This window comes from Protobothrops mucrosquamatus, unplaced genomic scaffold (assembly GCF_001527695.2).
Source record: "Protobothrops mucrosquamatus isolate PMUCROS unplaced genomic scaffold, P.Mucros_1.0 scaffold2232, whole genome shotgun sequence".
Taxonomy (NCBI): domain Eukaryota; kingdom Metazoa; phylum Chordata; class Lepidosauria; order Squamata; family Viperidae; genus Protobothrops; species Protobothrops mucrosquamatus.
In genome coordinates this window covers 393,173-421,144 of record NW_015388322.1, presented here as the reverse complement: position 1 = coordinate 421,144, position 27,972 = coordinate 393,173, and the positions used below count along the sequence as shown (strand labels likewise).

The 27,972-nt window shown below is 36.0% G+C and overlaps 1 protein-coding gene across 1 annotated transcript; it reads right to left on the bottom strand.

The window, feature by feature from the left end:
- On the bottom strand, positions 1-22,183 carry LOC107295133 (nuclear pore complex protein Nup160-like; the record flags this gene model as incomplete). The annotated part of the gene is made up of 19 exons (XM_015824431.1): positions 22,081-22,183; positions 21,842-21,950; positions 18,475-18,685; positions 17,199-17,421; positions 15,619-15,703; positions 14,583-14,697; positions 13,271-13,429; positions 12,436-12,513; positions 12,071-12,168; positions 10,397-10,481; positions 9,397-9,465; positions 7,869-7,952; positions 7,107-7,277; positions 6,443-6,542; positions 3,602-3,767; positions 1,508-1,635; positions 1,248-1,408; positions 822-955; positions 1-71 (listed from the first exon to the last, which is right to left on the bottom strand). Coding segments are annotated over exons 1-19 (2,350 nt in total), but the record flags the coding sequence as incomplete, so codon positions are not given.
- Positions 22,184-27,972: the final 5,789 nt, after the last annotated feature.

The following is a 27,972-nucleotide window of genomic DNA, read 5'->3' as shown; positions in this document are numbered from 1 at the left end:
CCAGCTTCAATGGTGTTATTGTTGTGGAATCTGTTAGCTTTAATACCGAAAGATGCTGTAGGTTTGATTCCCTACAAAAAGATCAATTATCTTCATTTAACATACTTAGTTATATAATTCTAACCCTATATTTTAACTGTAACTAGGATGAAGAAAGTCTTAAAATAAAAACTTAAAAAAATAGGTTAATGGGAAGACAAAGATCTATCATATTTAAAAATAAAAGCTTAATACTTTCTACAAGAATGTTAAATATTTTCTTGGATATCATCAAATTTGTTTTTCCTATTGTTAAAATAACAATCCATCATTGGAAAATAACATGATGAAGACTTTATGAAGTCTTACAGTTTCAAATATGGATGGACCGATCAATTTGGAAATGTTATATACTGAAATACATAAAAATGACATTCAGGATAACATAACTCATCTGTACACTGTTTTAAATAACAGACAATCTTCTCCATCTCCTCACAAAACCATCTCCTAACAAAATTCCATGGAAATGTAATTTTAAACTGTTGGTTTGACTAAGATAACCCCTAAGAAAATGAAAAGGGTAGGTGGGTGGGTGGGTAGACAGACAGACAGATAGATACGGACGGATGATATAGTAAGGAAATTAAGAAGAAAACAGCAGCAATAAAAGAAAACTCTGATAGTCATAAGCAGACTTTGGACAAATTGTTTCCAATGCAAAAAAATAAAAATAAAACATGCCTATTTTATATACAAAGGAAAATAAATATGATTTACAGACACTTTTATATACTTCATTATATACCTATATATTTATACACTAAACATAAAACACTTACAGTTCATCAACAGGAACATCTGATGCCAAACGCTGACTTGCCCACCTTATCACATAATAAGATAGTAACAAAATAGATGTACGATGTAGTAAGTTCTGTTGAGTGTGGAATAGCTGATCTCCTCCCAAAAGTATCTGAAACATGTCAATAAACATTAAACTGTAGCTAATTTGGTAACATTGAGAAAGAAACAATGATCACACATAAATGTGAAAATAATTCAAGTTCAATGCCAGAGACACCACACAGCAATTTATTAACAACTTTCTGCATGTTATGCTCGTTTGTCAAATGACAATATTTATCCAGCAAAATTTTTCCATTACTGATCTATTTCTTGCCCTCTATCATAAAATGTGCCCCTAATGTTTTTCATAAGTAGGGTGTTTTAGGATTCCGAAGGATATTAGTGTTTGATATACTCACAGCATCTCCAAGCCGTAGTAAGAGCTGCTGTAAAATCAACAGGTCCCGGCAAATTAAAAAGCGTGTCATGGACATCTTGTACACACACCGGCATACCATATTTACTGTTGTGCTACTACCATAAAGTTGTGACAGATGCATGCGCACGTTTATGGACTGAACTGTAGAAAGAGGCAAAAAACATGTATTAACTTAAGTTGCTTCTATTTAATCAGAATGTTGGGGATGGGAAGGAGAGGCTAATGCTGTTCTCCTCTCACCAGGACTGAATCCTCTATCCATCTCAACATCTGTTTCATAGTCCATTTCCCGGATAAGCATCCCAATAGCATTAACTGGACTTTTGATTTCTTGTAGTTTGCTGTGAATATCTTCCATCATATTTTCTCTGCAAAAAATAAGTAAAATTTAAGTAGGCTGAATTAAGAGATTATTGAGAGATTATAGATTATGAAAGTGAAGTAATTTTGCGGCATATTTACTATCTCTCAATGATTCTTAACGATATCTCGTATGTTGATACTTCCTTAACACATTAGTCTGAAACTAGTGATCGTCAAGACATATACTGTTATTTAATATTGCATGTATTGACAGCAGCGAGAATAGCATTTGCCCAATACTGGAAAAATGAAAACTTACCAACTGAAGAGATTTTAATTAAGAAAATTTTAGAGTGTGCAGAAATGGATAGATTAACCTTAGAGATTAAAGAGAAAGAAGATTCAGTTTACTTTAAAACATGGGATAATTTTTACCAATGGTTAGGAAAAAGAACTAGTGAGAAATGAATGTGGTGTTATTTTGAATATATATTAGTAAGAAGAATGATATGTATTGACCAACTGATACTGTTTATGATTGTTTATCATATTCATTACAGCTATTTACTATTATATTAATTAGTGTTACTGAACATATGTACCCGGACAATAGTCTGTTTGCTAAAGCTTGAAAATGTTACTGGGGGGCAACCCCAATGTTGTTCCCAATCCCGTCCCAACCTCAATCCTGATCCCAACCCCACCCTGAACCTTAATCCCCATCCTGATCCTATCCCTTCCCCAACCTTATAAAACTCAATAAAAACCTTTATATATATATATAAAAGACATATACTGTTTGTTAAGTGCAGATTAATAATTTCACACAGGACATATAGTTACAGGGAGCATATGGCCTTTATTATAAAGGACAGCCCTTATTACAGAAATGTGCCCTCTAGATTTATTTAATTATTTATTTTCTTGGTTTTGCTTGGTAAAGCAGTTATAAACCTAAAATGACTTTTATCCTTGAGTCTCTTTCAAATATTACCTCTTTTCAACTCTGTCCTTTATTTTTTCAAGAAAATATAGTCACCACGTCTATAGTTCAACTGTGAATTTATGTGGCAATTTTCTTGCTTGACAGATTCTAGAGATTTAATACAAGGCTTTAACACAAAACAAACCGCCATGCTATTCTCCTAGAAACCTAGTGATTCAATTTTCTGATCAAACAAGTGAGCCTAATGCAAACTTCCAAACTTTTTTTAAGAGCAAAGCTCAAATCTTTCAGTTCTTGATCAAGAACTGATTAAGGCCTAAAGAAGTGGAACCTTAACACTGGAAGATTGCTTTTTACAAGAGGCATCAACTTAGCTGCCTTTGCTTCCTGAAGGGAAAAGGCCCAATAAGATTTCATTTCATTAGCTGTATATTCTGAAATATACATTCCTTCTTTCCAGTCTGCCTCCACAACTAGAAACCAGTAATTGAAAGTGAACTAAAGATGCAGTAGATTAGTGACAGGCATGTCTGTAATCATTCATTCTGTAATCATTTTTCTTCATGAAAAGGAAGAACAACTCTTGTTGGGAACAAAACTGCAAGTTAAAACTGCCTGGTGAAGATGTTGGGAAGATGTACTACCCATCCCCCCACAAAATACCTATTACAGCTTCCAAGGCCCTCACTCATGGCACTGAAATTCAGCAGCAAAATGGCCAAAATTTCTCTATGCAATTTCAAGTCATTTGGGGGATTTCAGCAAGATTTAATGGTGGAATGGAATAGTTTGCCTCTCAGGGTTTCTTGCTCCCATTCCTATCCTTAAACATGATAACAGTTTACATACATGTTCATTATACTATTCCCTTTCAAGACAAGCAACATAACAAAAATGCAAAATGTTTCTGAATCTTTAGAATATATTACAACAGTCCAAGTATGACATAATTAAGCCACTCGTGGTCATGGTCAAAATAAATACCCTCAAGAGAGATATGTAAATACATCTAATCAATTCAATGCTGCAAAGGAAATGAGCAAATCAATCTTTATATGCACATGTAGCTCAAAATCCAGGCTTACGTGTCATTAGCAATCAAGTCTTTAAGGATCTGTTCAGCAGCTCTCTCTGGAGACTGGAGACGGAAGCAAGCCATTTCCATTGTGAGTGCCATTTCCACAGAAACCGATTCGCCAATTAATCGAAGGCACTGAAGGAGGCTCAGAAGATCATGAGAAAAATCAGATTCTGCAACAAGAAGATTATGTTCACAATTTACGAAAAATAAAGCAGCTTTTTGTAGTACGTTCTAAACCAGCATAAAATACTCAGGTCCCTTTCATTTGGTATGTCAAATAAAAGCCCAAATAAGATGAAATATGTTTCTCAATACCCTATGGTGTATGATGTTAGAGACAGTACATTTTGCATACACCAATTCAGTCTTGCAATTATCCATTTTCAAGGAGATTTGAGGTAACTGCTTCTAACTGCTTAGGCACAGTATATTTTAATCTCTTGAAAATGGAGAGAAAAATCTAGGTCTGATTGTAAAAGTTTTATTTATCTGGTTTAAATTAGACAATAGCCAAAAACAGAAAATCATGACAGTATCCCCAAAAACAAACAGAACTCCCGAAACATTGGAAAGGGAAACCCAATGAAAGATACTCCAACAACATCCCCTCTCTTGGTTCTTTGTCTGGACAAACAAGAGAAGTACAGTATAAGTAGTGTCCACATTCTCTTAGAAAATATAAAGAATAAACCTAAAAGGGGGCAAATCTGAAAGAAGTTCATAAAATAAAAAAACAAATTTTGCTTTACAGAGGAAAACTTAAGAACAAAACCAAGCAAATAATAAATCTGAAGGCAAGCATTTTGGGGGGAAAACAAAAAGCCCGCTCTTCATAATAAAGAATACAGGTAGTCCTTGACTTACGACTACAACTGAGACCAAAATTTCTGTTGGTGAGAATTTGTTACATGAATTTTGCCCCATTTTACGACCTTTCTTGCCACATTTGTTAAGTGAATCATGGCAGTTTTTAAGTTAGGAACGTGGTTGTTAAATAAATCTAGCTTCTCCATTCATTTTGCTTGTCAGAAGGTGCAAAAGGTGATCACACGACCCCTGGACACCACAACCGTCATAAATACAGGACAGTTGCCAAGCATCCGAATTTATGGGGATGCTGCAATGGTCTTCAGTGTGAAAAATGGTCATAAGTCACTTTTTTCTATGCCATTGTAACTTCAGATAGTCACTAAACAAACTGTTGTAAGTCAAGAACTACCTGTTTATGGTTGCTGTAGGATAACTGTTCTTGTACATCCTATAATATTGCTAATGTAAAAACTGCTGTACTTCCTGTTAAGATTGTTAATATAAAAGCTTGACCAGTGAGGAAAGCACACCAATGTTTATATTTCAGGCAAAAAGATTTTACCGAATTTGACAATCTGTGTTCCAAGCTTGCAGCTATCTGATGTAATTACAGTTAGTCTTTGACTTACAACCAGTCACTTAATGATCATTTAAAGTTACAACAGGCTCAGGAAAAGTTGCTTATAATTCCATCCTCGATTACGATTGCCACAACATCCCCAGTCATGATTGTATTTTGCTCATTTGTTCACACTTACTGTCATGTGTCTGACTAATGAAACACTTCAAAGAACTTTCAGGCATTGTTTAACCTAAAAAGCCTTTATTAGTGTAAAGAAGTGTCAGCACGGCACGGAGAAATGCCAAGATCTGAATTTCCCTTCCTTTGCCCATAACATTCCAGGCATTTCCCCTCCCCTATTTTGGGGTCATGATTCACATCTTCCAAAATATGCAGAACTGTCTGGTACTTTTAAGAGTTAATTCAGATGAGAATGGGAGAGGAGAGAAAAGCGCGCAGAAGGGAATGGAAGTGAATCTTTGCCCTCCAGGTTAATTGGAATATGTGAATCATGACCCCAAAATAGGGGAGGGGAAATGCCTGGAATGTTATGGGCAAAGGAAGGGAAATTCAGATCTTGGCACTTACGACCTAACCGATTGACAAGCATTCGTGTGATCACCATTTGCAACCTTATTCATTAAATTTATATACCACTCATCTCATTGTTTGGGGAAAGTCAATGGGGAAGCCACCAGGGAAGATCACAAGCTGCTGCCACTTGCTGAAGGAACTCCCCTCTCCTGTGGGCTGAGGAAGGATGATTCCTGCAGTGGGCTGGAGAAAGGGAACTTGGACCCTGAAGATCTGAGCTATGTTTTCCCGGCCACCGAGAGTTTCCATCATGCATGTTCTCTTTCAACAGGTAGCTTCTTCCCTTTGCCCCCTTAATGACCACAACTGGGAGAGGCAGGATTGTGCTCATTGAGTAGAGTGGTCACATGGATATCCGTTTAACAACCACAATGACTTCCAACCAAAATTCTGGACCCTGAATTGTGGTTGTTAAGACAAGGACTATCTGTAGGAAGGCGAGAGAAATAGCAGTTCTATTGCGTTCAAACTACAGGGATCAGCTTTGCTAATCCTGTAAAAAATATTTTTATTTAGACTAGTATTGGAAGAAAGATTTTGAAGAGATATTATCCAGTTATTATTTTAAAATAATTGTTTCTAAGCTCTAAATTACATCTCATTCAGCCTTCCTTTTGTTAGAACAAAAGTAACAAACAGCATAAAAAAGGAACATGGAAAATGGACAATCTTCTTATGGAATAAACAAGGGGAATGAGGAGTGAAGAGAGCTGGGTGGGATTTTTTTTTCTTCTGCAAAGTTAAACTCATATTATAATTTTGAAAATCACAATAGTAAATAAAGAGGGATGCTGAAGCCATTAGCACAACCCTGCCCAAATTAAGAATTTGTTGGAACTGAAATAACGTAAGACAAATAGTAAGCTCCATCTCTATTACCGTCTAAGCCAGCACTTTCAACTTCATTAATCAGTTGTTCATCAGGCAAGAGATAAAGATGATCCATTAAGGAACATGGCACAAGAAAAGAAAAGTAACCCTGTGGGAAACAAACAAACCCTCTGCTTAGTTTCAAAGAGCAGAAAACAACGATTTGTTCTTATTTCACATCATACAGGTAACTAAAATATAGCTGCATAGCTGCAAATATAAAATGTTATCTGTGCAAACTGCAAAGCAAATACCTGCCATCAGGATGGCTGTTCATATTCTCAGTCTTAAAATATGTTTGAAAATATTAGTAGCAAATAAGGGTAAACAACTGAACTATGAGGAAAACAATCAAATAATCTTTGTAATGGTTTCCGTGATTTCCTGGAACTTTTTAAAACTATGGATTGTCCCATTTATTTGGGGAGTGGGGAAGCTTAATACAAAATTTAAAAAAAAGGCAAAGCAATTGTGTTGACTATAAAGAAAAAAATATGTAAAATGTACGATCAGGGAATTCTTTTCTTAGATCACCTGAATGTTTACTAAATAAATGTAAGTTAAAGCATTTTGTAGAACACCAGACTTAAAGACGTTGTTTCAATATCACAATAAAGTATGGGATCATTATGTTCTTTTATAATGCTTGACCTTGAAATAGCCGGGTTCTTACCTTTTTTAGTAAACACACCATGTTAGTATACTGATTCAAGAGAAGTGCGAGTGGTCGTGAAAGTTCTTCCTGATACTGAAGGCAGTAGGCGTAGAATTTTGACCAGAATTCTATTTGTAATTGTCTGAACTCTTCATGTGAGAATTCATATTCTGTCACATTGCCCTGGAACTGGGAGAAGAGGGGAGAAATAAAATAATTTGCTACATATTGTTTATCAAATGACACTAGGCACTTTAATACCATTAACCAAGTAATTTTAAATTCATCCTCATTAGGAAGACTTCTTTATGTAAGAAACCAGTGAACCCAGAGTATTGTCATTTCTACTAATAGCTACAACTAACATTTCACAAAGAGGATCAATAGTGTTCTAATTACTCTTAACCAAAAAATAAAATTATTTTTATTATTTCTTATACTAAGCAAGAACTACAGAAAAAGATCAGGCTTCAAAATAATTGGCCGATTCAAACATAACACTAAACCACAATCTGGTTTAATTCTTGCTTAGCATTATGTATGAAATAATCCACTCTGTTTTAGCATTCTATGTAGACGAGACTGTTATAAAATGTTCATATGGTTAAAAAGATAGGCTTAGGATCATGTATGACATAACACAATATGTGCATTTCAGTCATAAAATGGTTAGAGAAAGGTGGCTGAACAGCAACTACCCCTCCATCCCACTCTACAAGCAGCCAAGAGTTAAAAAATAACTGAAATGATTCTTTAAAACAAAAATAAATTGAATCTCACCTCATCTTCTAGAGCGATAGTAATTTCTTTTTTCAGTTCATCCCATGACAGGTCTTTGTATCTCTCAGCTTCTTGAGAAAAAATCTACAAAAATATATACAGAAAAAGAGAGTTACACTTCTTAATCTTAAGTGTCACAATTTCATACATGTTCCTTTCACACAAAAAAGGGCAAACTGTTAGTTTAAAAAAGTTTAGAAGAGCAATGAACCAAGTTTTGATCACATCAGACTTCCTTATCAAGTTAACATGCATCTTATTTAATTAAAATGCTATCTCATGAGCAGATCATTTTCTTGCTTCTAATTTTCTTTCAAAATCTGATACAACAATAATTTTAGTCTTTCAGTGTCACCAAACCATTCTTATATTGTTGCCTTGACCTTTAATTAGAGGCATTTCCTTCAAGATCATTTGTGGCTTCCGATCAGATTTATTACTAGTGTTTCGTCTTGGACTGTAAACTACTAAAATATATATACTTCTAAAGTACTTGTGGTATGAAATGTATTTCACTTCCAGTCAAACTCAGGGAGCACCAAGGACTTCACATCCAATCAAGCAGAGGTTTGTCGACACTTGATTTCATCTGTTTCTTTGTGTGAAACTTAATAATGTAGTTTCCTGCTCTTGTGCATTCTTTCGTTATTATCAACATATTAATATTTCATTTGTTACTCCAAAATTGCATATTATTAACATGCCATTTATTAAATTACAGAACTCACCCTATTTAGACGTAGTTATGGTATTTTTATTAATACTGAAACTCTGTACTGACTTTATTTTGATTTCCTGTCTCTGAGAATAAAATGTTAGATCATCAAATAGTTTCTTTTCTTCAAACAAACCCTATTCCACTTCAAACAAACCCTATTCCTTAACTTATCTATAATATCTTGTTTTACAAGTATATAATTAACTCATCTGATCAATAACCTTCTATTTTAATTCAAGTGCCTTCTCACATGTATCAACTTTTTTCAGAGAACTAAGCATTTAAAAACATATTTCTTCAGACACTGTTGAATACAGAAGTAAATTCCTACCACTTATGTCTACTAAATGTTAGTTGGAGAGAATATGTTAATTTGTATAGGGCAAATTATTTACTTGGGAAAAAGATTTAACCATGCCCACTAATCAAATGTTAGCTAATATTTTAATTTTCTAAAATTATGAAACAGGATGTTTTACATTTCACTGCACAATGGAAGCCTGGTTTAAAAATGCTTCTACTTACTAGTACTACATATTGTGATTTGTTGCCCAATGATAGGATCCTGTAATTTAATACTATGGTTTATGCTTCAAATTTAGTCTGATCAACTGCTTATCAACTGCTTAAGAGAATGCTATTTTCAAATGACACTAATAGAAGATCACTAAGAATTATGAACTGGAGAAAATTATTATGTCTTTTGGTTGCAATCCAACATTGCCATTTTGTGTCAAAAAAGATGTAAACTGGCTTTTTAATTTTGCTTAGTTAGCACAAATTCCCCAACAAATAATGACTGTTACTCACCTGTAAAGCTTTAAGCAAAGCTGCATTTGTGAACTGACCGGGCAGGAAGATAGCCTCTGTAAACGTTTCCTGTAAAGAATCACTATAATTGGTATCAATTCAGATTTGTATGATTTTTAAAAAACTAAGGTGTGATGCTATTTTTTGCACTAAAATTGTGAGAGGCATGATACTTCACAGGTTCTCAAATCTGTTGACAATTGGAATGTCAACAGCCATATCAGATACAGTAAATCTCATTTTAACAGACATTAAAGCAAATTTTCCTCATTTGACAAAATTTGGGTGCAATAGCTACGTCTTTCTGGAGAGTCCCCTGAAATAATAGACAAATCTACTGAATCCAAAGTAGACAGATAAGACATTTAAATTTACATTAAATTACATTAAATTTGTATGATTATGTCCTTTTTCAAATGATGTAAATCACTGTTACTATCTTTCCAATATCTTAATCTTTCCAAATACACATTGTTCTTGATCTACAACCATTTTGTTCAGCGACTTTTCAAAGTTACAACAGTGCTGAACTGGTTATGACCATCCTTAGAGTTCTGGTTATCCCAGTATCCCTGCAATCACATGATCACAACTGGGGTGCTTGGCATCTAGTTTGCACTTTGGACTGATTGCAATGCCTCAGTCACCTGATCACCATTTGCAACTTTTCCTACTGGCTTCCCCAGAAAATCTATGGGGAAGCTAGCAGGGAAGGTTATAAGTTGCTGGAGTGTTCCTCACCCCGCACTCTCCCCCCATCCCTTCTGTGCTCACACCAGCTACTTGTGCACTGCCACACACCTTCCCCAATCCATCACACACCTCCATCACACTCAGCACAACCAGATTTATTTGTTGATCTTGTTTCCAGCACAACCTTTGGTATTCAAATTCATTGTTCAAACTGGAGGATTTCTATTATATTACACATACATTTATAGTACAAGTAAGATAAATACAGCACTACAGTGTCCATACTTAATTCATAGGGTTTATTTACCCTGGGATCCTGATCATCTCGTATATTCACTTCTTCAGCTGGCAGGGGCTGAACAGAAACTTGGTTCCACTGACCAGCAACATTGCTAAAACAAGACTAGATTATTTCAGTCATATAAATACACACATACACACATGCATAAAAAGACTATGTTCCAGATAATCATCATATTTTACCACATTGTCCTTTTTCCAATTCAATGCTATTACAGTTTCTAGAAAACAAGCACATACATTTTGCCATGCTGTCATGACAATCTCTCTTTTCTTGTGTGTGTGCATACACTGTCAGGTTTTTCTATTAGTCCAATGGTACACACTCTTGGGCAAGTCCCCACGTTCCCACCCTGACACTGATGCATTAGCCAACAATTCCCTTGGTGCCCGTTAGGTTTCTTGCTGTTTTATGAACTATTTAATAGGAAATAATCCAAGAGGCAGTTTAGCTGCAAAGCAAAACACTAATTAGAAACATACAGGCAGTCCTCGACTCATGAACCACAATTGAGACCCAAACTTTTGTTACTAAGACAGTTGTTAAATAAGATTTGCCCCATTTTACGACTTTTCTTGCCAGTTAAGTGCAGTTTTAAGTTAGTAACACAGTTGTTAAGGGAACCGGGCTTCCCCATTGACTTTGCTTGCCAGAAGATCGCAAAAGGTGATCACATGACCCTGGACACTGCAACCGTCATAAATACATGCCAGTTGCCAAGTTTCCAAATTTTGATTATGTGACCATGGAGATGTTGCAACGCTCGTAAGTGTGAAAAATGGTCATAAGTCATTTTTCAGTGCTGTTGTAACTTTGAATGATTACTAAACAAATGGTTGTAAGTCAAGGACTACCTGTAATCAATTATCAGTGCCACTGGGCCTCCCTTACATCTTAGAAATGTTGTGAGAAATTTAAACGGTGGGTATCTTCAGCCTAAAGCCTTATTTGTAAATGCTTTGAGGCTTAATAATAATAATAAAGTTGGAAGGGACCTTGGAGGTCATCAAGTCCAACCCCCTGCTCAGGCAGGTAACCCTATACCATTTCAGACAAATGGCTGTCCAGTCTCTTCTTAAAAACTTCCAGTGTTAGAGCATTCACTGCTTCTGGAGGCAGGTTGTTCCACTGGTTGATTGTTCTAACTGTCAGGAAGTTTCTCCTTAGTTCTAGGTTGCTTCTCTCCTTGATTAGTTTTCACCCGTTGCTTCTTGTCCTGCCTTCAGGCGCTTTGGAAAATAGCTTGAGTCCCTCTTCTTTGTGGCAGCCCCTGAGATATTAGAACACTGCTATCATGTCCCCCCTCATCCTTCTCTTCATTAAACTAGACATACCCAATTCCAGCAACCGTTCCTTACATGTTTTAGCCTTCAGTCCCCTAATCATCTTTGTTGCTCTTCTCTGTACTCTTTCTAGAGTCTCAACATCTTTCTCCTGCCTAGTTAACAAGACCACTATAAGCTCGGGTAATAGAGAACATGGGGCTATGTAATCTAATCCTATTCTAAAGCTTCAAAATGCAGAGGAGAATAACTTTTGGCTCAATGTTATCATCATCTTCTACTACTCTGGCATATAAATGTATTTATTCTGAAACCTTTTCAATAAAATATTCAACGCTACATTTTCTTTTAAAGAAACATATTAAGCAAATGAACAGCTGAGGGGAATAAAACTTACTGCTCAAAATTGATGTATTTCACGGTAGTTTGATTTTCATCATCATGCCAAAGTGCCCAGATCTCAGAAGTAGTTAAAGCAAAATCAATAAGTGTCTCCTAAATAAAAACATAAACGGGTTAAAACAACAAATAAATTATAAGAACAGGATATTATGTTAACAATGTAGAATCTACTGATTGAATTAGAAGGATTGTACATATAATTTTTCATGGCATTATCCATGCTCAAGTAAGAGGGAAGGTAAGATAGCTGTATTAAGCCTTTCCAGCTTGAAGAGGATTACCCAGGATCCAGGACCTGCGCATTTATTTTTATCTGAAACCCATTTGATCTCCATTGACCTGATTGTTATCAGTTCTAACCTGAGATGTGAACAACGATGATATGTGATCAAGACTATAGCGATGACTCTCTGTGCTGACCAGCTGGAAGACACAGAACTGCAGGGGGGAAAAAAAGTCTGCAATTAGTACAAATAAAAATGAAATGAATTCTTACCATATCCTTACACTTTATTTATTTTTTATTCTAGAAAATCAAGGTAACCACATGCCACGTATATCAGATATTCTAGTCACTACAGAATGAAGAACAATTCTCAGCAATTATGCAACTTCTTCCCGTAGGCAGGAGGAGGTATTTGGCTCGCTGTACAGGCATATTGACAGAACTTGAAGTAGTTGAGGAACGAACCACAAATGGGAAACTTCAGACAGTACAATTCTGTATCTAAAGTTAGTTGCACAATATTTTACTTTAGAGATAAGAAACTTGTGCTACTCAATGCATATCAATATTTAAGGCAATGTTTCTCAACCTCAGCAGATTGAAGATGTGTAGATTTCAACTCCCAGAATTCCTCAGGCGGCATGCTGGCTGGGGAATTCTGGGAGCTGAAGTCCACAAACCTTTAAGCTGCCAAGGTTGAGAATCACTGCTCTAAACATACCTCATGTGTATATATCTTTATATATTTAACCTGCATCAATGTTACATAATTGCCCATGTTTAAAACAGGAAACATTTGAAATGATCAGCATTTTAAGCTTTGCTTTTTATCTCAGCTTCCAAAACAAAGTATACATTGTTGTAAACTGCCTTTGCCAAATAATCTGAAATTATAAATGATCATGGAGACAGTATTTTAATTTCAAGAAAATACACTTTGTATTCTCCAAATACAAAATTTCTCATTACCTGTCCTTGTCTGGGTGCATGCAAGTATACACCAATATAAAGCCCCAATGACTCAGAATATGCCAGCTGTAATCTGTGTCCACTTCCACCAATAAGTCTCAGATCTTTATTTACAGGAACAAATTCCAACGTATCAGCCACCATCAGGCACATTTGATTCTGTTAAGATAAGATGCTAGATGAGTAAAATGAAAAAAAGCGAACATATTTAAATACAATTATAAACACAACACTGTGAGACAGTGGGGAGACAATTTATTCTGTTTAATTTTCCAAGCTCATCACATATTTGATAGTAGTATACTAGAGTGTATTCTCAGACTTTACATATCTCCTTCTGTTCTAAGCTAAAAACTGCTATCATTCAGGTTTATCTCTAAAAATGTCATCTGCTTTCATAACAGATCTAGGGGTATTTTTATGAAGTTAATATTAATACTACCCAAAACACTCCATTGGCAGAAAGAAGGGGGGAAGAGATATTTTGGGCCAATAATCTCTTTACGTTTCCTTTATTGTAATTACTACTACTGCTGCTACTACTACTTCCTCTTCTTCCCCTTCCTCCTCCTCTTCTTCTCCTTCTTCCCCTTCCTCCTCTCCTCATCCTTCAACTTCATCATCTTTATTCCAGTATTATCTATCCAAGTATTCCGAGAGGTTCCTCAAATCTTTCATCAGATTTTTTATGACATAGAGGATTGGAGGTACAATGAGACAAAGGAGTAATATATATATATATATATTTTCTGGTTAGCATACAGGTTCTGCTCGAAAATGAAAATGTACCACGATTCTGAACTCAATTCATGTTCACAATTAAGGGATAGTGTCCAATGCTTACAACATAACAAAGCCTCCCACAATGTAGTAAAGGGAAGAGGTAGAGAAGTCTCTTATACCCCTCAGTAATTACTAATGAGCACTACAGAATATGACTGCACTCCATATCAGATGGTTCAGTGTAGAATCCTTGAATCCACAACAGGAAGAACATTAGTCCTGGCTGTATTTGTATTTGTTTTAATATGCTGTGCACCGCCCTGAGTCCTACGGGAGAAGGGCGGTATATAAATTAAATTATTATTATTATTATTATTATTAACAGCTCATTCCTAAAGCCTGACTGAACCACGAAGCTGATTGTGTTGAATATTTATCCAAATTCATGAAACTGAGGTGAGCAAGTGTATCCATTGGGGGTCTAGATCAAAGAGTCAAGATGGGACCCATGACACAAACCATTTTGATGATTACCAATTGGTTGGTATATTAACAATTAATTAACAAACAAAAGAAAAAGGTTACTCACTTTATAGGACCACATCCGAAGTTTATGATCTTGGTAGAGTGCAAAGAGAAGTGCGTCATGTTCACGACAGTGGACAGATAAACTAACAGGAAGATCTGAAGGATTTTGATCCCCTCTGTAAAAACAGTAACAATAACAATAATAAATACAGAAGCAAGCACTAAGGAGAAATCAATGAATCTGCATGAGTTTTTCCCCACGATATCTAACATTACAACTGCTCTATTGTAGTAATGACCAACTGGAATACTATTGAACTTCATTAATGAGGCATAAATGACATCTTTATTGAGATGTCAATAATTATTTACTACGATTACTACTACTATTAATAACAACAACAACAATAATAATTAATATTTATAATTATTAACATCGTAATTGAATATTGACTGAACAGGGCATTTTTAGTTGAACTTAGCTGAAGCACTATTTTACAAGTTAAGGCACCTGTCTTTTCTTTGCAGCAGTTCTCCTTTCAGGAGAAAGAATATTATAATTTGTCATGCATAAATCTTCAAATTAATCATGAAGGGCACTACTACAGTGCCATGCATAAAACTTCAAATTAATCATGAAGGGCACTACTATAGTGAACAACCTGCAGAAGTTTAAACTCCCAAAATAATCAAGCAGGAATTGATTACAATTTCATGCCACATTTTTCAAAACAGCCTATTATTATTCTCACAACTCCATTTTCTTGTAATTTAGGTGAAGACAGCCATCTCCTCTCTGTCTTGAGCACCACAAGAAATTTATTGCTATTGGGAGCAGAGCCAATTACAAAAAGGGAGAGGTACCCTTTTCCTGTGCAACTGGGTGCCTTCAGTAGCTCTCCTCCTGCTTTGTTTTTTTTTTTTCAACTTTTTATCTGCTAATCTTTCCCTCTCCAGACCCACGTTCTCGATTTCCCTTTCACATTTCATTCATTCCAATGCCACTTCCAATTACTCTATTTGTTGCTGTGTAAGCTTTAAGAGTTCTAATTAAACTCTAATTATAAGCCTTAACTGCTTATCATCATAATACTAGCCTGATGGCAGTTGGCATCCAACCCGTAAGCAAGCGCTGCATGACTGAACTCTGTTTCAACTCCACAAATGAAGTTGAAGGCATCTCTAAAAAATAAGAAAACAATTTTTAGCAATTTGTTTAAATCTGACAATATAATAAAAATGCAATTAAATCTGATAGTCTTTAGTGAATTCTATAAAAAGACATGTGAAACAAATTTATTACTTAGTTGATTTGTTAATTGTGGATAATTAGAACTTATATAAGATTCTGTTGGTGGTCCAAACAAAGACAAGGTCATTCTTTATTTCTTAAAATAATTAATCAGAACAATTTTTTAATTTAAATCAGTTTTAAATCACTTTTAATTTAAAATCAGCACTGATTGCAATGTTTTACTTTGATCTGTTTCAATCACAAAACCTTACAAAACCTTCCATTTTCAAGAACAAAATGGTTTTGAATTCAAAACACAGTATTCTCACAATTTGGAAACAGCCCTGTTTCAAGACTAAAACATTTTACCAAGCTTTGTACTTGAAATTGTTTAAATCTAAAAGAATACAAGGGGGAGAGAATGAAAGTGACTTTTAGGAAATTCCATGCGCAAAGTGGCATCTGTATGAGTGCAAACCAAATGTTTCTACTTCTCTTAGCTGAACTGCTTTGCTACATCACTTTATAAAATCTGTTGATATGAGAACCCCTTTCTGTCTTCTATGTATTACAATATATTTAAAATTACTGTAAGTTTCGCTACAAAATTGAATTTCTGAGGGAAATGTACAGGTAGTCCTCAACGTATGACCACAGCTGAGCCCAAAATTTATGTTGCTAACAAGACAGTTGTTAAGTGAGTTTTGCCCCATTTAATGACATTCCTTGCCACAGTGAATCACTGCAGTTGTTAGGTTAGTACTATGTTTAAGTGAATCTGGTTTCCCTATTGGCTTTGCTTGTCAGAAGGACCCCAGGACACTGCAACCATCATAAATACACACCAGTTGCCGAGTAATCAGATTTTGAGCACATAACCATGGGGATGCTGCAATGGTCATGTGAAAAACAGTCATAAGTCGCTTTTTTCAATGCTGTTGTAACTTTGAACAGTCACTAAACAAACTGTTGTAAGTTGAGGACTACCTGTAACTTGAAATAGAATGTCTATACAGGTAGTCCTCGACTTACAAACACAATTGAGCTCAAAATTGCCATTGTTAAGCAAGATAGTTTTAAAGTGAGTTTTGCATCATTTTACGACCTTTTTTGCCCCGGTTGTTAAGAGAATCACTGCAGTTGGTTAAGTTAGTAAAGGGTTGTTAAGTGAATCTGGCTTCCCTATTGATTTTGTCTGTCAGAAGATCACAAAAAGTGATCACATGACTCGAAGACACTGCAACCATCATAAATAGGTGCCGGTTGCCAAGTGCCCGAACTTTGATCATATGACCCAAGGATTATCTGTATCGTATTTATGATACTAAATAGGACAGCAATGTAACTGCTACAGGGAGCACAACTAGCTACGACATTCCAACAGATGCCCTTTTTCCTTTAACCTCTGAATCACCTGTCTTTTTATAATTTATATACACTTACCATGAGCATCATAAGGTGGTAGGTTAAGGACAAAAATCCCACCAGAAGCAGATGGTAGAGCAAAGAGAGATCCTCCATCATTGGTAAGCCAAGCTGCTGAAGCAGTGGAATTAGGTGACAAACCAGGAACTGTGGGGATCACACAGTAGTTCAATGGATCTCTAAAATGAAGTTTTCCAATATCTGTGAAAACAGACTGCATTTGACTTTCTGTAATCAGTTCCTAAAAAAACAAACAAACCAGGGATATAATTATCAACAAGAAAGTATAACATTGAAGAAGAAAAATAGTAAAATGACTTTTCTATTAATATTCCTATTGTGTAAAGTATGATTTCAAAAACTGAATATCTGAAACAAGGAAAAGATTAGACAAAACGTTTTCTCATAGTATTTACCCCATGTTTTAAGAAGTTTATCCAGCAACCCTTTTCCAACAAACCAAATTCACTTGATACATTTTGACAATACTTGTTCTACTCCTCTTAGTATCTCACCAACCTTTAGGCACTAGTCTGCTTACACCATTTACGTTGTTTTCTCTTTATAAGAGTCTCTTTTTATATTCTGATTTTATATCAGGCCTATTTTTATATATGTGGTTGAAATTACAGGATATCATGTATTAATTTTCCTGTTCAGATTCAGACTATGTATGTAACTATAATGTAAAATTATAATAAAACAAAGGTACCAGCTGTAGTTAAAGCACCTCTTACATCACAATTTAAACCACAATATAGTTTTCATATTATACTCAGCTAACTATGGAAAATTATCACTTTGTGCAAATCCAAGCACTAGCTCTCTATAGTCTCAGGAGAAAGTGTCAAAGTTATCTGATTCCAAAATCTGACAGAAAAGACCAGGAATTGATGTTTGACACACACCAACTACATGTTCTCTCACTAATCAATGGACTTCCTCGCATCATACCATTCTATCATTAATAGCTTAGACTGCGCAATTTGCATGTTCCAATCTGTTTAAATTTATCCCCAGAATATTTTTCAATATGAAGCTATGTAAATAATTGTATTCCATACGAAATAATTCAACATCCAACTAAAAAAATGGGCTTAGTTTATATGAGTCTTCAAATAAGCACCGAGATTTGGATGTGACAGGAGTTAATATATTATTAGGATAAAATGGCATGCAGGGAAAGAACAGGAACAAACAAATCTGCAATTTGACTTCTTCAACTAAAATAATTTTGTCTCTAACTTAATAATCTTGGAATTTTTTAATAGGTATATTAGAATAGATTACTTACATTTCTATACATCCGAGCTGGATGAGGTAACATCAATCTATGTACTGTTTGATTGGTTGAAACCAATATAACAACATGATTTTGGGTCTCAAAGATGTGTACCCCTTGCGGCAAGAGATTACAATTTTGAAATCTAATCTGAACAGCATTGTTCAAAAGGTTTATGTCAAGGGATTCCTCTACCAGTTCTAATGTCCCGCCTGAGGTTGTCCTGCAAAAAGAAGCAAATGCATATAGCAAGTTTACACGAATAATAAACAACCAATCCCAATATTTTCTGTTTAGAGGACTTTGTACAAAGTTCAGGAACAAATAAGAAATTAAAAAGCAAAACCAGAATGTATTTATATGCCACAATAAACCAGAATTGTTCAGAATTTTTGCTTACTTGGGAACAAATATTAAACTGGTACACTACTGGTATATATTGTTCAATCACCTTTCTTGGCTTTTCTTACCAGTAATTGCAGCTAGCAAATCCAAATGAATTGCTTTGTTTAGTTTTATGTGCAAACAAGGAGGTCTGTCTTGTATTTCTCTTAATAAACCAGCCATAAATCAACGATGCATTGTAACTAATACTTCCTGCTCGTTAGGAGGAAAGCAAAGCATGATTCCTGAATAATTAAAAAAAACTACAAGTGGAGTTGTTTCTAGTATAGTTGTATGTTCCTGGAGGACTTTGTATATCCTTTATTAATGCCCTGTATTTAATGGGTTATGACAAAAGGAGGAGGATCAAGCCAGCAGAAACACTGTCTCAGGCTATTACAATAATTTAATTTGGAGTTGCCATGACATTAATCAATAGGCCGGAGATATAATTTGATTTTGAAGGTGCTTTAGAATGCACAGGAGCACTCATGTAGCACCTGTAAATAACAGCTACAACTTCCCCTGGGATCATATGGTTGCCCTCCACAGATGCTGCATAAAACTAGAAAAATATATGTTTGGTTTAAAGAGTTGGAAATAGCTTTTTCAAACACCATGGAGCACAAAGTATTCATTGCTGTATTGATCAAGCTAGCTCCCTCAAGTGTCTTATGTCCAATAAAGTATCTGGCTATAAATGCAACTCCTTATAACAGGGGTTCCCAACCGGAGATGTGAGATGATATTCCAGGGGGTGCAAAAACTTGGGTTTAGAAGTTTCAAAATTATGGTGTATATGCATAATTCATTATTTTGAACTTTTGTAAGGGGTGCAAGAATATATCAGAAATGTTCTAGGGGTGCGGGGTATAGAAAAAGTTGGGAGCCACTGCCTTACAATCTCTAGATTTATCTAGCATATGGCAAGATACTGTACATCCACTGTGCCTAGCATCCCTGACCCCAAGACCCCTTGACTTGTGTGGCAGAGTCTGGTCCTGATTGGCTGTTATGTTTCTGAGTTGGATGAGTGATTCTTCCTGTTCCTACTTCCCAACTAGCATCCCTTTGTCCATAAACAGATCCATGTGATAGGGAAAACTGCCAACTCTTTTGCCTGTTTACTCTTAGTTAAGTAAGCCAATTACATTAATTGCCCACTGCTAGCCCTTCTCCGGTTCAGTTGTATGTTGCCTACAGGCCAGAAAGCAGCTGTCAACCAAAGTTGTCAAACTGAATAGCATACCATCACATAAAATGTCTTTTGGTTTAATTTCTACTTGCTCCTTTATATTCCTAGCTGAACCCAATTAATTCCAATGCATGAAATACTTTTGAAATGAAGTGGTGAGTAAGTCTATTCAATTGTTTATTTCAGTACATGGTTCAAGACAAACCAACTTATTTACTTTTATAATTTTCAGCTATTTTTCTTTTCCAATTTCCTTTTAATTTTCTTCTCAATACATGTTTACTTTTAATTAAGTTTGTTGGCTGATGTGAATTTACTGACACTTTCAAGGGGTTGTATTACCTATGTACCTAGATTGCCTGGAAACATTTAATATGTTTATCCAGCATTGCCTAAGGGGAAATGAGGGAAGCAAATTGAATTATTCCTCACTCCAAATTGCTATTGCTTCTTTTCCATTTCACAGGTCAGAGAAAGCAGAATGATAGCTTGTGATAATGTTTAAATTCTCTACCTATTGACCAATCTCATACGAAAGTCAGAGGACAGATGGGGAAATCTTTATTGTTATAGCTTCATTAAACATGTGAAACATGTCTTCATACTAATACATTCAGCTCAATGTTGTTTTTCTAAAAAGTCAACTCTAATGTATAGTGTCCAGATTTCTAAGGAGCATTCATGCAACTACTTGATTACAGCAATTACCAATGTTTTCATGGAAGTTATTTCATTTTATAACCAATTATTCAAAATTCTATTTTTCTCCACAAGTACAATGGAGATGAATTCAAAATTATTTAACCCTCTTTTGTACTTTTCCAAACTGCAGTGTAGGCAATATACTATATACATACAGAATAAAAGCCAAAAGACAGATGCATTAACAAAAATCCCAAATGACTACCGGATAATTGTATCCAGCTAAAAACTATGTTGGAAAAGTGTTGTTTTAATAATTTTATAACATGGCAGGAGGGAAGGGGCTGCTAACCTGAACTTTCAGAGACAAGGAATTTTGACATACTAAGGCAGCAAAAGAGAAGACCTGCCACCTGAATTATGCCTCCTCAAACTAGTTATAGTGGCAAGCGTAAGCAGACCTTTCTACAATGTTACTACTGGCATTTTAAAATGCAAATTGAATGTCACATGCATAGGAACCAAGTGCATGAAATATATTGTTTTATGTCACCATCGGATCCCTAACTTCAGTTTCTGATATGCTGTCCCAGTCTCAGGGACCACCAACAGGGAATTGAGTTACATAACATTCCTTTAAATGTGAGTAAATCACCTCATATTTCATTGTCTCATATTTGGATTTAGTGAAAAACAGGTAAGAACCAAAGAAAGCAGTACCTGCCCCAAATGTATCAACTTTCTTTGGATAACTACTTATAATAAGGAGCCTGGAGAGCTTTTATTTTTAAAGCAAACATCAGCTATGCTTGGCCAATCCACCATTCCCACTAAGATAGAAATAAAGACCAAAGGGACCAAACAATGTCTATGTTGAAGTGCAAACTTAGCCCAAACAGGATACAGCAGTTCTGAATCTTTCTAGCTCAGCACTCGTCAGCGGGAGTAAACAAACGATTAGTCAATGGAACAGCTTGCCTCCTGGATCTGCGGGTGCACTGGGAGTTTTCAAGAAAAGACTGGACAGTTATTTGTCCGGGATGGAATAAGGACAATAATCTTGGGCAGGGTTGGACTAGAAGACCTCCAAGGTCCCTTCCAGCTCTACGAATCTATACATTTGTCTGCTTGGGAGGTGAGCTTCCTCGGATCACTCACCAATGAATAAAGCGGTTTCTAGTCACCGAGCCCAGCTGTGCATTCTCTTGGTACCAAAACCCTCCGGCGCTGTCAGGATACCGCACGGCCGAGGGGGACGCGCCACCACCTGCAAAAGATGGACAAGGGAGGCGGATCAGTCCCCGCGCGCCAGCATGGATGCTCTCGGTGTATGCAGATCCCGGGAAGGACACCCACGCAGCAACATGCACCCCCTGCCTCCCGCCAGGGTCTTCCACCTGGGAGGCTGAATACGAGTTCACGGACGCCGCCCCGTGCGCTCCGCTCCGCCCCACCGAGCTCCAAATAGCCCCGCTCGGCCAGTCCCACCGCCGCCGCCATCTTCTCTTCCCGCGCGTGCTGCCACAAGGGCTCACGGGATAGGAGGAAGGGCGCGCGGCGGACGGAGGCGCCCTTCGCGGTGCATCGCGGGAGGCGCGGAGCGAAACGTTTTGGGTTTTTTTTTCCCCGGGCGAGCCAGAAGTCGGGGGTTTCCTATTGTGTGCAAATATGAAATCTCTTTGAACGAATATTGAAATGGAAAGCCCCGTCGCCCAATTAAAGGCGATTTATTGGTTGCCTATTGAAATTAGTTTAGCTTGTATGTGAGTGTGCTCTGCCTTTTTTATGGAATTGCATCCATTAGATGGAATTGGATCTTTGTTTTGTTTTAGACTTAGATGTTGCATATGAAGACGGATGGCAGGAATTGGGTATGTCTAGTTTAATGAAAAGAAGTAAGTGTGACATGATAGCAGTGTTCCAATATCTAAGGGGCTGCCCCGGCTGCCGCAAAGAAGAAAAAGTCAACTAGTACACTGAGAGCTTGTGCACGTCCAATCACACTTGGTCAATAAAGAATTATATTCTGTTCTATTCCTATTCCTTTCTATTCTCCAAAGACTTGAAGGAAGGACAGAAGCAATGGATAGTCTTGGATGAATTGGCAGTAGATGCAACTGCCTGATTTTCAAGCAGTGCTGAATAATCCTAGGCTACGTCCCTAGAGGGCATTAGTACTTCAATATTGTTGACCTATATATAGCCAAGAACCTTATTTAATTCAGTACTGTAGTGCCTTTTTAAAGAAAGACGTTTTCACAAAGTATACTGGGGTGGAATTACATTAAAACAATGTAAGAATATCACTGTATATCACTGGTTGAAACTGAAGCTTTGTGCCTAATGGGATTACATATTTTACTTCAAATTTAAAGTAGAATAATATTTGAATACATGCAACTGTGGCAAATTTCTACTAAATATTTCTGGGAATTTGTTTCAGAAATATTTGAAATGAGGCCTAAAAGGTTATTTACACTTTTTCTGTATGTTGTCTTAAATTTATATTTCAAATTTGGGTTTGCAATACTTTACGGTACTCTGCTGTTATGTTTCACATAAAGGCACAATGGGCATCCTTTCAAAGTCCTATTACAATTTCAAAAAATTATAATTTAGTATACCTTAGATCAGTCTTATCTAACCTGATGCTTTGTAGATAGTGGGAATGATAGTCCAGTTTAAAGGCAGCTCTTGAAATCTTGGTGTGTTTGATGTCAATTCTGCTGAAACTTCAAGGTAATATATTTAGATTTAACCTATTCTCTGATTTATTCAAGGCCCTAATCAGAACAATTTCAGTTTGACCTTGAATCTGGCCAGTTGACATCCCCTGTATTGCTCCACAATATTATGATGCCTTGTAAAGATGCAAGTTTCCTGCTGTAAAATTGTTCATATTTCAAAAACATGCTTTAGAACAGCTTTTCTTTAATCTTTTTCCTAGGTCAAAGCTTTGATTATAGCCAGTACAATCAATTCTTTTGATTTTTCACAATAATCCTAACCCCAGGGTACATTGGCTTTAATAATCAGGAAACAGATTTAAACAAGACACTTGATAATCTGACTAGGCTGTAATTGGAGAATGTCATATCTGCCTTATGATTAGGAAGACAAACATGAGTTTAGCCATCATAATAGATTATTAAGATATCTTGGATATGCAAGAAATCTTAGCAGCTGTACAAATTTAGCAATGCGTATTATAGTACACACACACAAAATGTATGAATGAAATATGATTGAGAAATATGGATTATAGTAATATTTATAGTTAAAGCAAGAAAAATTGTGACAATAGAGAGCTGTCTGAATGACTGCATTCATAAGTCCTATTAGGTTACTACGATTAGGTTCATTTTGTGTTTCAAAAAGGACCAAATCACATACAATATTATCCTTCAAAATGATTCTTAAATGATTTGGACTTTATCCTGGCATTATGATTTCTCTCTTTTGCTTTGGAGCTATTTTAGATTTGGAGTACTACTGGGTGGTCTCCATTTTCCATCCCACATATTCCATGAGCTTCAGTAATTCCACAAATAATCTACCATTACCAGAAAGATTCTTTCATCCATCTGCCTTCAAATATATCACAAGCTACACTGGGATTTACTGGATGTTGCACAGTCAAGTTTTCCCTTGCAGGACTGTAAAGTGGGCAGGCCCATTGGCAGCTACTGTGGGATGGAGATACAGAGGACTCTGAATGGAACTGTTTTGGCTGCTAGAAATAGTTCTGTCCCCCTGATGTTGGGGAGAAGCTGAAGGGAGGTCATCCTGAACAATACTTCTTTTCAGGCAGAAGGGTTGCATGAACAGCTCTTAGGCGGCTGTGACTACACAAAGCACCCTGTCTTCCTGTGCAGAATAGCTGCATTATTGTTTCAGTCAGGTGGCTGGCTGAGGCCTGCTTCTGGATACGTAGGCACGAACTAGAACAGGCCCTGTGCTGGCACAGAGATATCACAGTGGTTGATGGGAACAAACTTTGAGCAAATCTGCTTGCATATCATATATTTTCTCTTGCTGTCTGATCCTGATCACTTTCTCCAATTATAAGTTTTCAGAATAATTAGGTATTTTCCATTTTAAATTTAACAGATTGAACTATCAGAGTGACTCCTGGTTTGATCTGTTTGCAGCTATTCTGTCCTGATAGTCTGGATTCAAGAGGTATCTTCCAGCTCTTAACCATGTTTGAGAAACAGAGCATTGGTTCATTTGCGAGGTAGAGACTTTCTTTGTATTGTGATATCAAACTGATAGGGAGCTTTATTCTTAGTCTGTTTCATATCATTCTTCCTGATTTCTGCATTCTTTTTATTTTACTATAAAAAAAACTCTAGACCAGGGGTAGGCAACCTTGGCTCTTTTATGACTCATGGACTTCAACTCCCAGAATTCCTGAGTCAGCCATGCTGGCTCAGGAATTCTGGGAGTTAAAGTCCACGAGTCATAAAACAGCCAAGGTTGCCTACCCCTGCCCTAGACCATTCCCACTTTCTTTCTGCCTTCACTGTGATGTTTTCACCTTACTTTGTTACTGGCAGTAATTCATATTGTGAGATCCACAGACTAGATTTCAGCACTTCTTAATTTTTACATGTGTTATCAATCAAATATCTAGTATGGTACTTACAGTATAGTTTATTCAACTTTCATGTGTTTAATTAAAAATGAGGCTAAGATTCTTAAGCTTAAAAATAGCTATACCCCAGAAAGTATAAGGTAATTAAAACAGCAGCAGATTAACCCAGGCAATTAGAATTGAAATAGTTTATATTTTTATTGCTGTTACAATGAAACATTGATCAGAAAAGCCCTAAACTTCAACACAGTGAAATACTACCAGTTTCATGCATCGAAATCATAATGTTTCTAAATCAGATAGTTTCACCTGTCTCAGTAGATTTTCTACTTTAGTAAAAGTGCTGAGGCCAGTTTTCCCCACACTAATATTTTCATGTATCCTCTTTTGGCAGAGGTAGAAATGAAGAATGTTTACCTTTAAATCTGTTCAAATTACCTTTGAACAGAAATCCAAAGCATGGATGAAGGGTGTCTCTCATTCTATAAGAGATCTGACTATGCATCCTGTAGTAAAAAGTGTACAAAACATTTATCATTGGCCATCCTGGCTATAGAAAGAGCCATTCCAGGAGTTCCAACATAAAACAAGCCATTTTAAAGTCAGATTTTCTATGACAGAACTTCTGTGTCCCTATCCTGTACTGTTAAAAACCTCTGGAAACTGAAACGGCACAAATGTGATCATCTTTCATAGCTGATAGCATCAAAAACTACTTATATTGACTGAAATTCTGAAGAGTTGCAGTCTCAAAATTTTTGGACACCAGATTTAGAAAGCAAAGCTATCATGATTAATAGTTGATATACAAAATACGTAGAGTAAATAAACTAATAAAAAGGCAAAACAATGGAAAATCTGAATCTCCTATTAATTTAAAATACAAGCTTATATCTGGATTTCAGGGTTAGGGTTGAGGAGCCATTATCTTAGCATAAGCTACCGCAGAAACATTGAATGGGACAAATCTTACTGAGGGCAAGGATGGATGACATTGTTTTGTTCTGACATGACAACTAGCTTCAGTTATGCAGAGCTGTCCTCAGGATTGACCCCATACCTTTAGCTTCTCTCTTCCTGTTATAGAAATAGTGACTGATGCTGATTTTTTTGCAAGCCAGATTTAAACTCTAACAGTTGTTGCAATGTCTAGGACTCTAGGCAATACAGTATAGAATCATAGTCACCTTTCAAAATGTTCTGAATTAAATTATGATAACAGATATTACTGACAGAATAATAATCTACAAAATATTTGGAAGTATAGCTATATAAATATAAGACTTGATTTGGCAAAGAATTCTATTTTTGAAATTTATCATTACTTCATACACAGTTATAGACATAAGTGAAAGAAATGGCAATTGGCAACAAGAATAAAAAGATACTAATTGATATAGATTTTTATTTTCTACAGAAGAGCTTAACTCAGTATTTTAAATTATCGTGATATAAAGGCTAATTTTTGCTTCTCTTGTGAACTTGGATAGTTCTGTTCAGTGAAACCTTTTTAAATAAATGTTAATTAATTTAAGGAGATTTTGTAGTTTTAAATCTTGGCCTTCCTCCCTGTCCACACCTACGCTTGTTCTTCCCCTCCTTTAAAGTAATGATATTTTGATTATTTCAATTATTGGAGTAATTGTTTGATGCAATAGTAAACAGAAATCGAAAATTAAAATTTCACACAGTTTGGCTAACACATTAATCAAGTGACTGTATCAGGAGATAGACAGACAGACAGACAGATAGATAATGTGCCAAATAGGAGGTAGAAATATTAGGTATAGTTGCTGCCTTGAGTTGTATATAAAAATAAGCAGGATAAAAATATAATAATAATGGCAAAAAAAGTCTGAATGGTGGGTATTATAGTACCTGGAGAGGGTAGAAGAGAAGAGAAAGAACTGGGGGAAAAAATCACAAAATATAAAGACCTGCAAATAGAAATAGAACGACTGTGGCAAAAGAAAGCAAAGATAGTAAATAGTGATAGGCTCCAAAACATTTGAAGCACCACACGAACACCATAAGCATTAACAAAATCACCCTCAGTCAATTGCAAAAGGCAACTTTTCTGGAACTGCTTACATCTTGCAATGATACTTTTAATATTATTAAACAACAAGATTTGCCTATACCAGATCTTTGGAAAAGACTCAATAGATCGATAAAAATGCCAAATTCAGTCTAAACATCTGGCTGACTGTGCAACCAATTTTATAATGTAACTGTCAACTCTTAGCAACCACAAAGATTTTGTGGGTGTGGGTGTCCATGCAATACACATTCTTTTATTATTTTATAATGCAGGATAATTTCTATAATTTGGGTTTGGTCGAAGTATGAAACACATCAAAAATAAGCCAAGCATAAGCCATTATGTTGGTTCTGCTATAATAAGAAGCCATGACTAAAACAAACAACAATTTGTGGCAAAGAAGGAATTATAAAAACTTACATTTGTTGTCCCCAAATAAACCACTGTTTATAAAGATCTTCCCCCACAAAAACCAACTACATATGTATCATGGCATAATGTGGGGGAGGCAATCTTATAGCCACAAGCTGCATTTTAAAAATAATGTCCCCAATGACCACAGGAATGATATCTGGTAATGTAATAGTACTGTATTATCAGAACAGATGCAGCTGGAGTATTTGGCTCCTGTGGTTTCTTTATAGTGGGTTT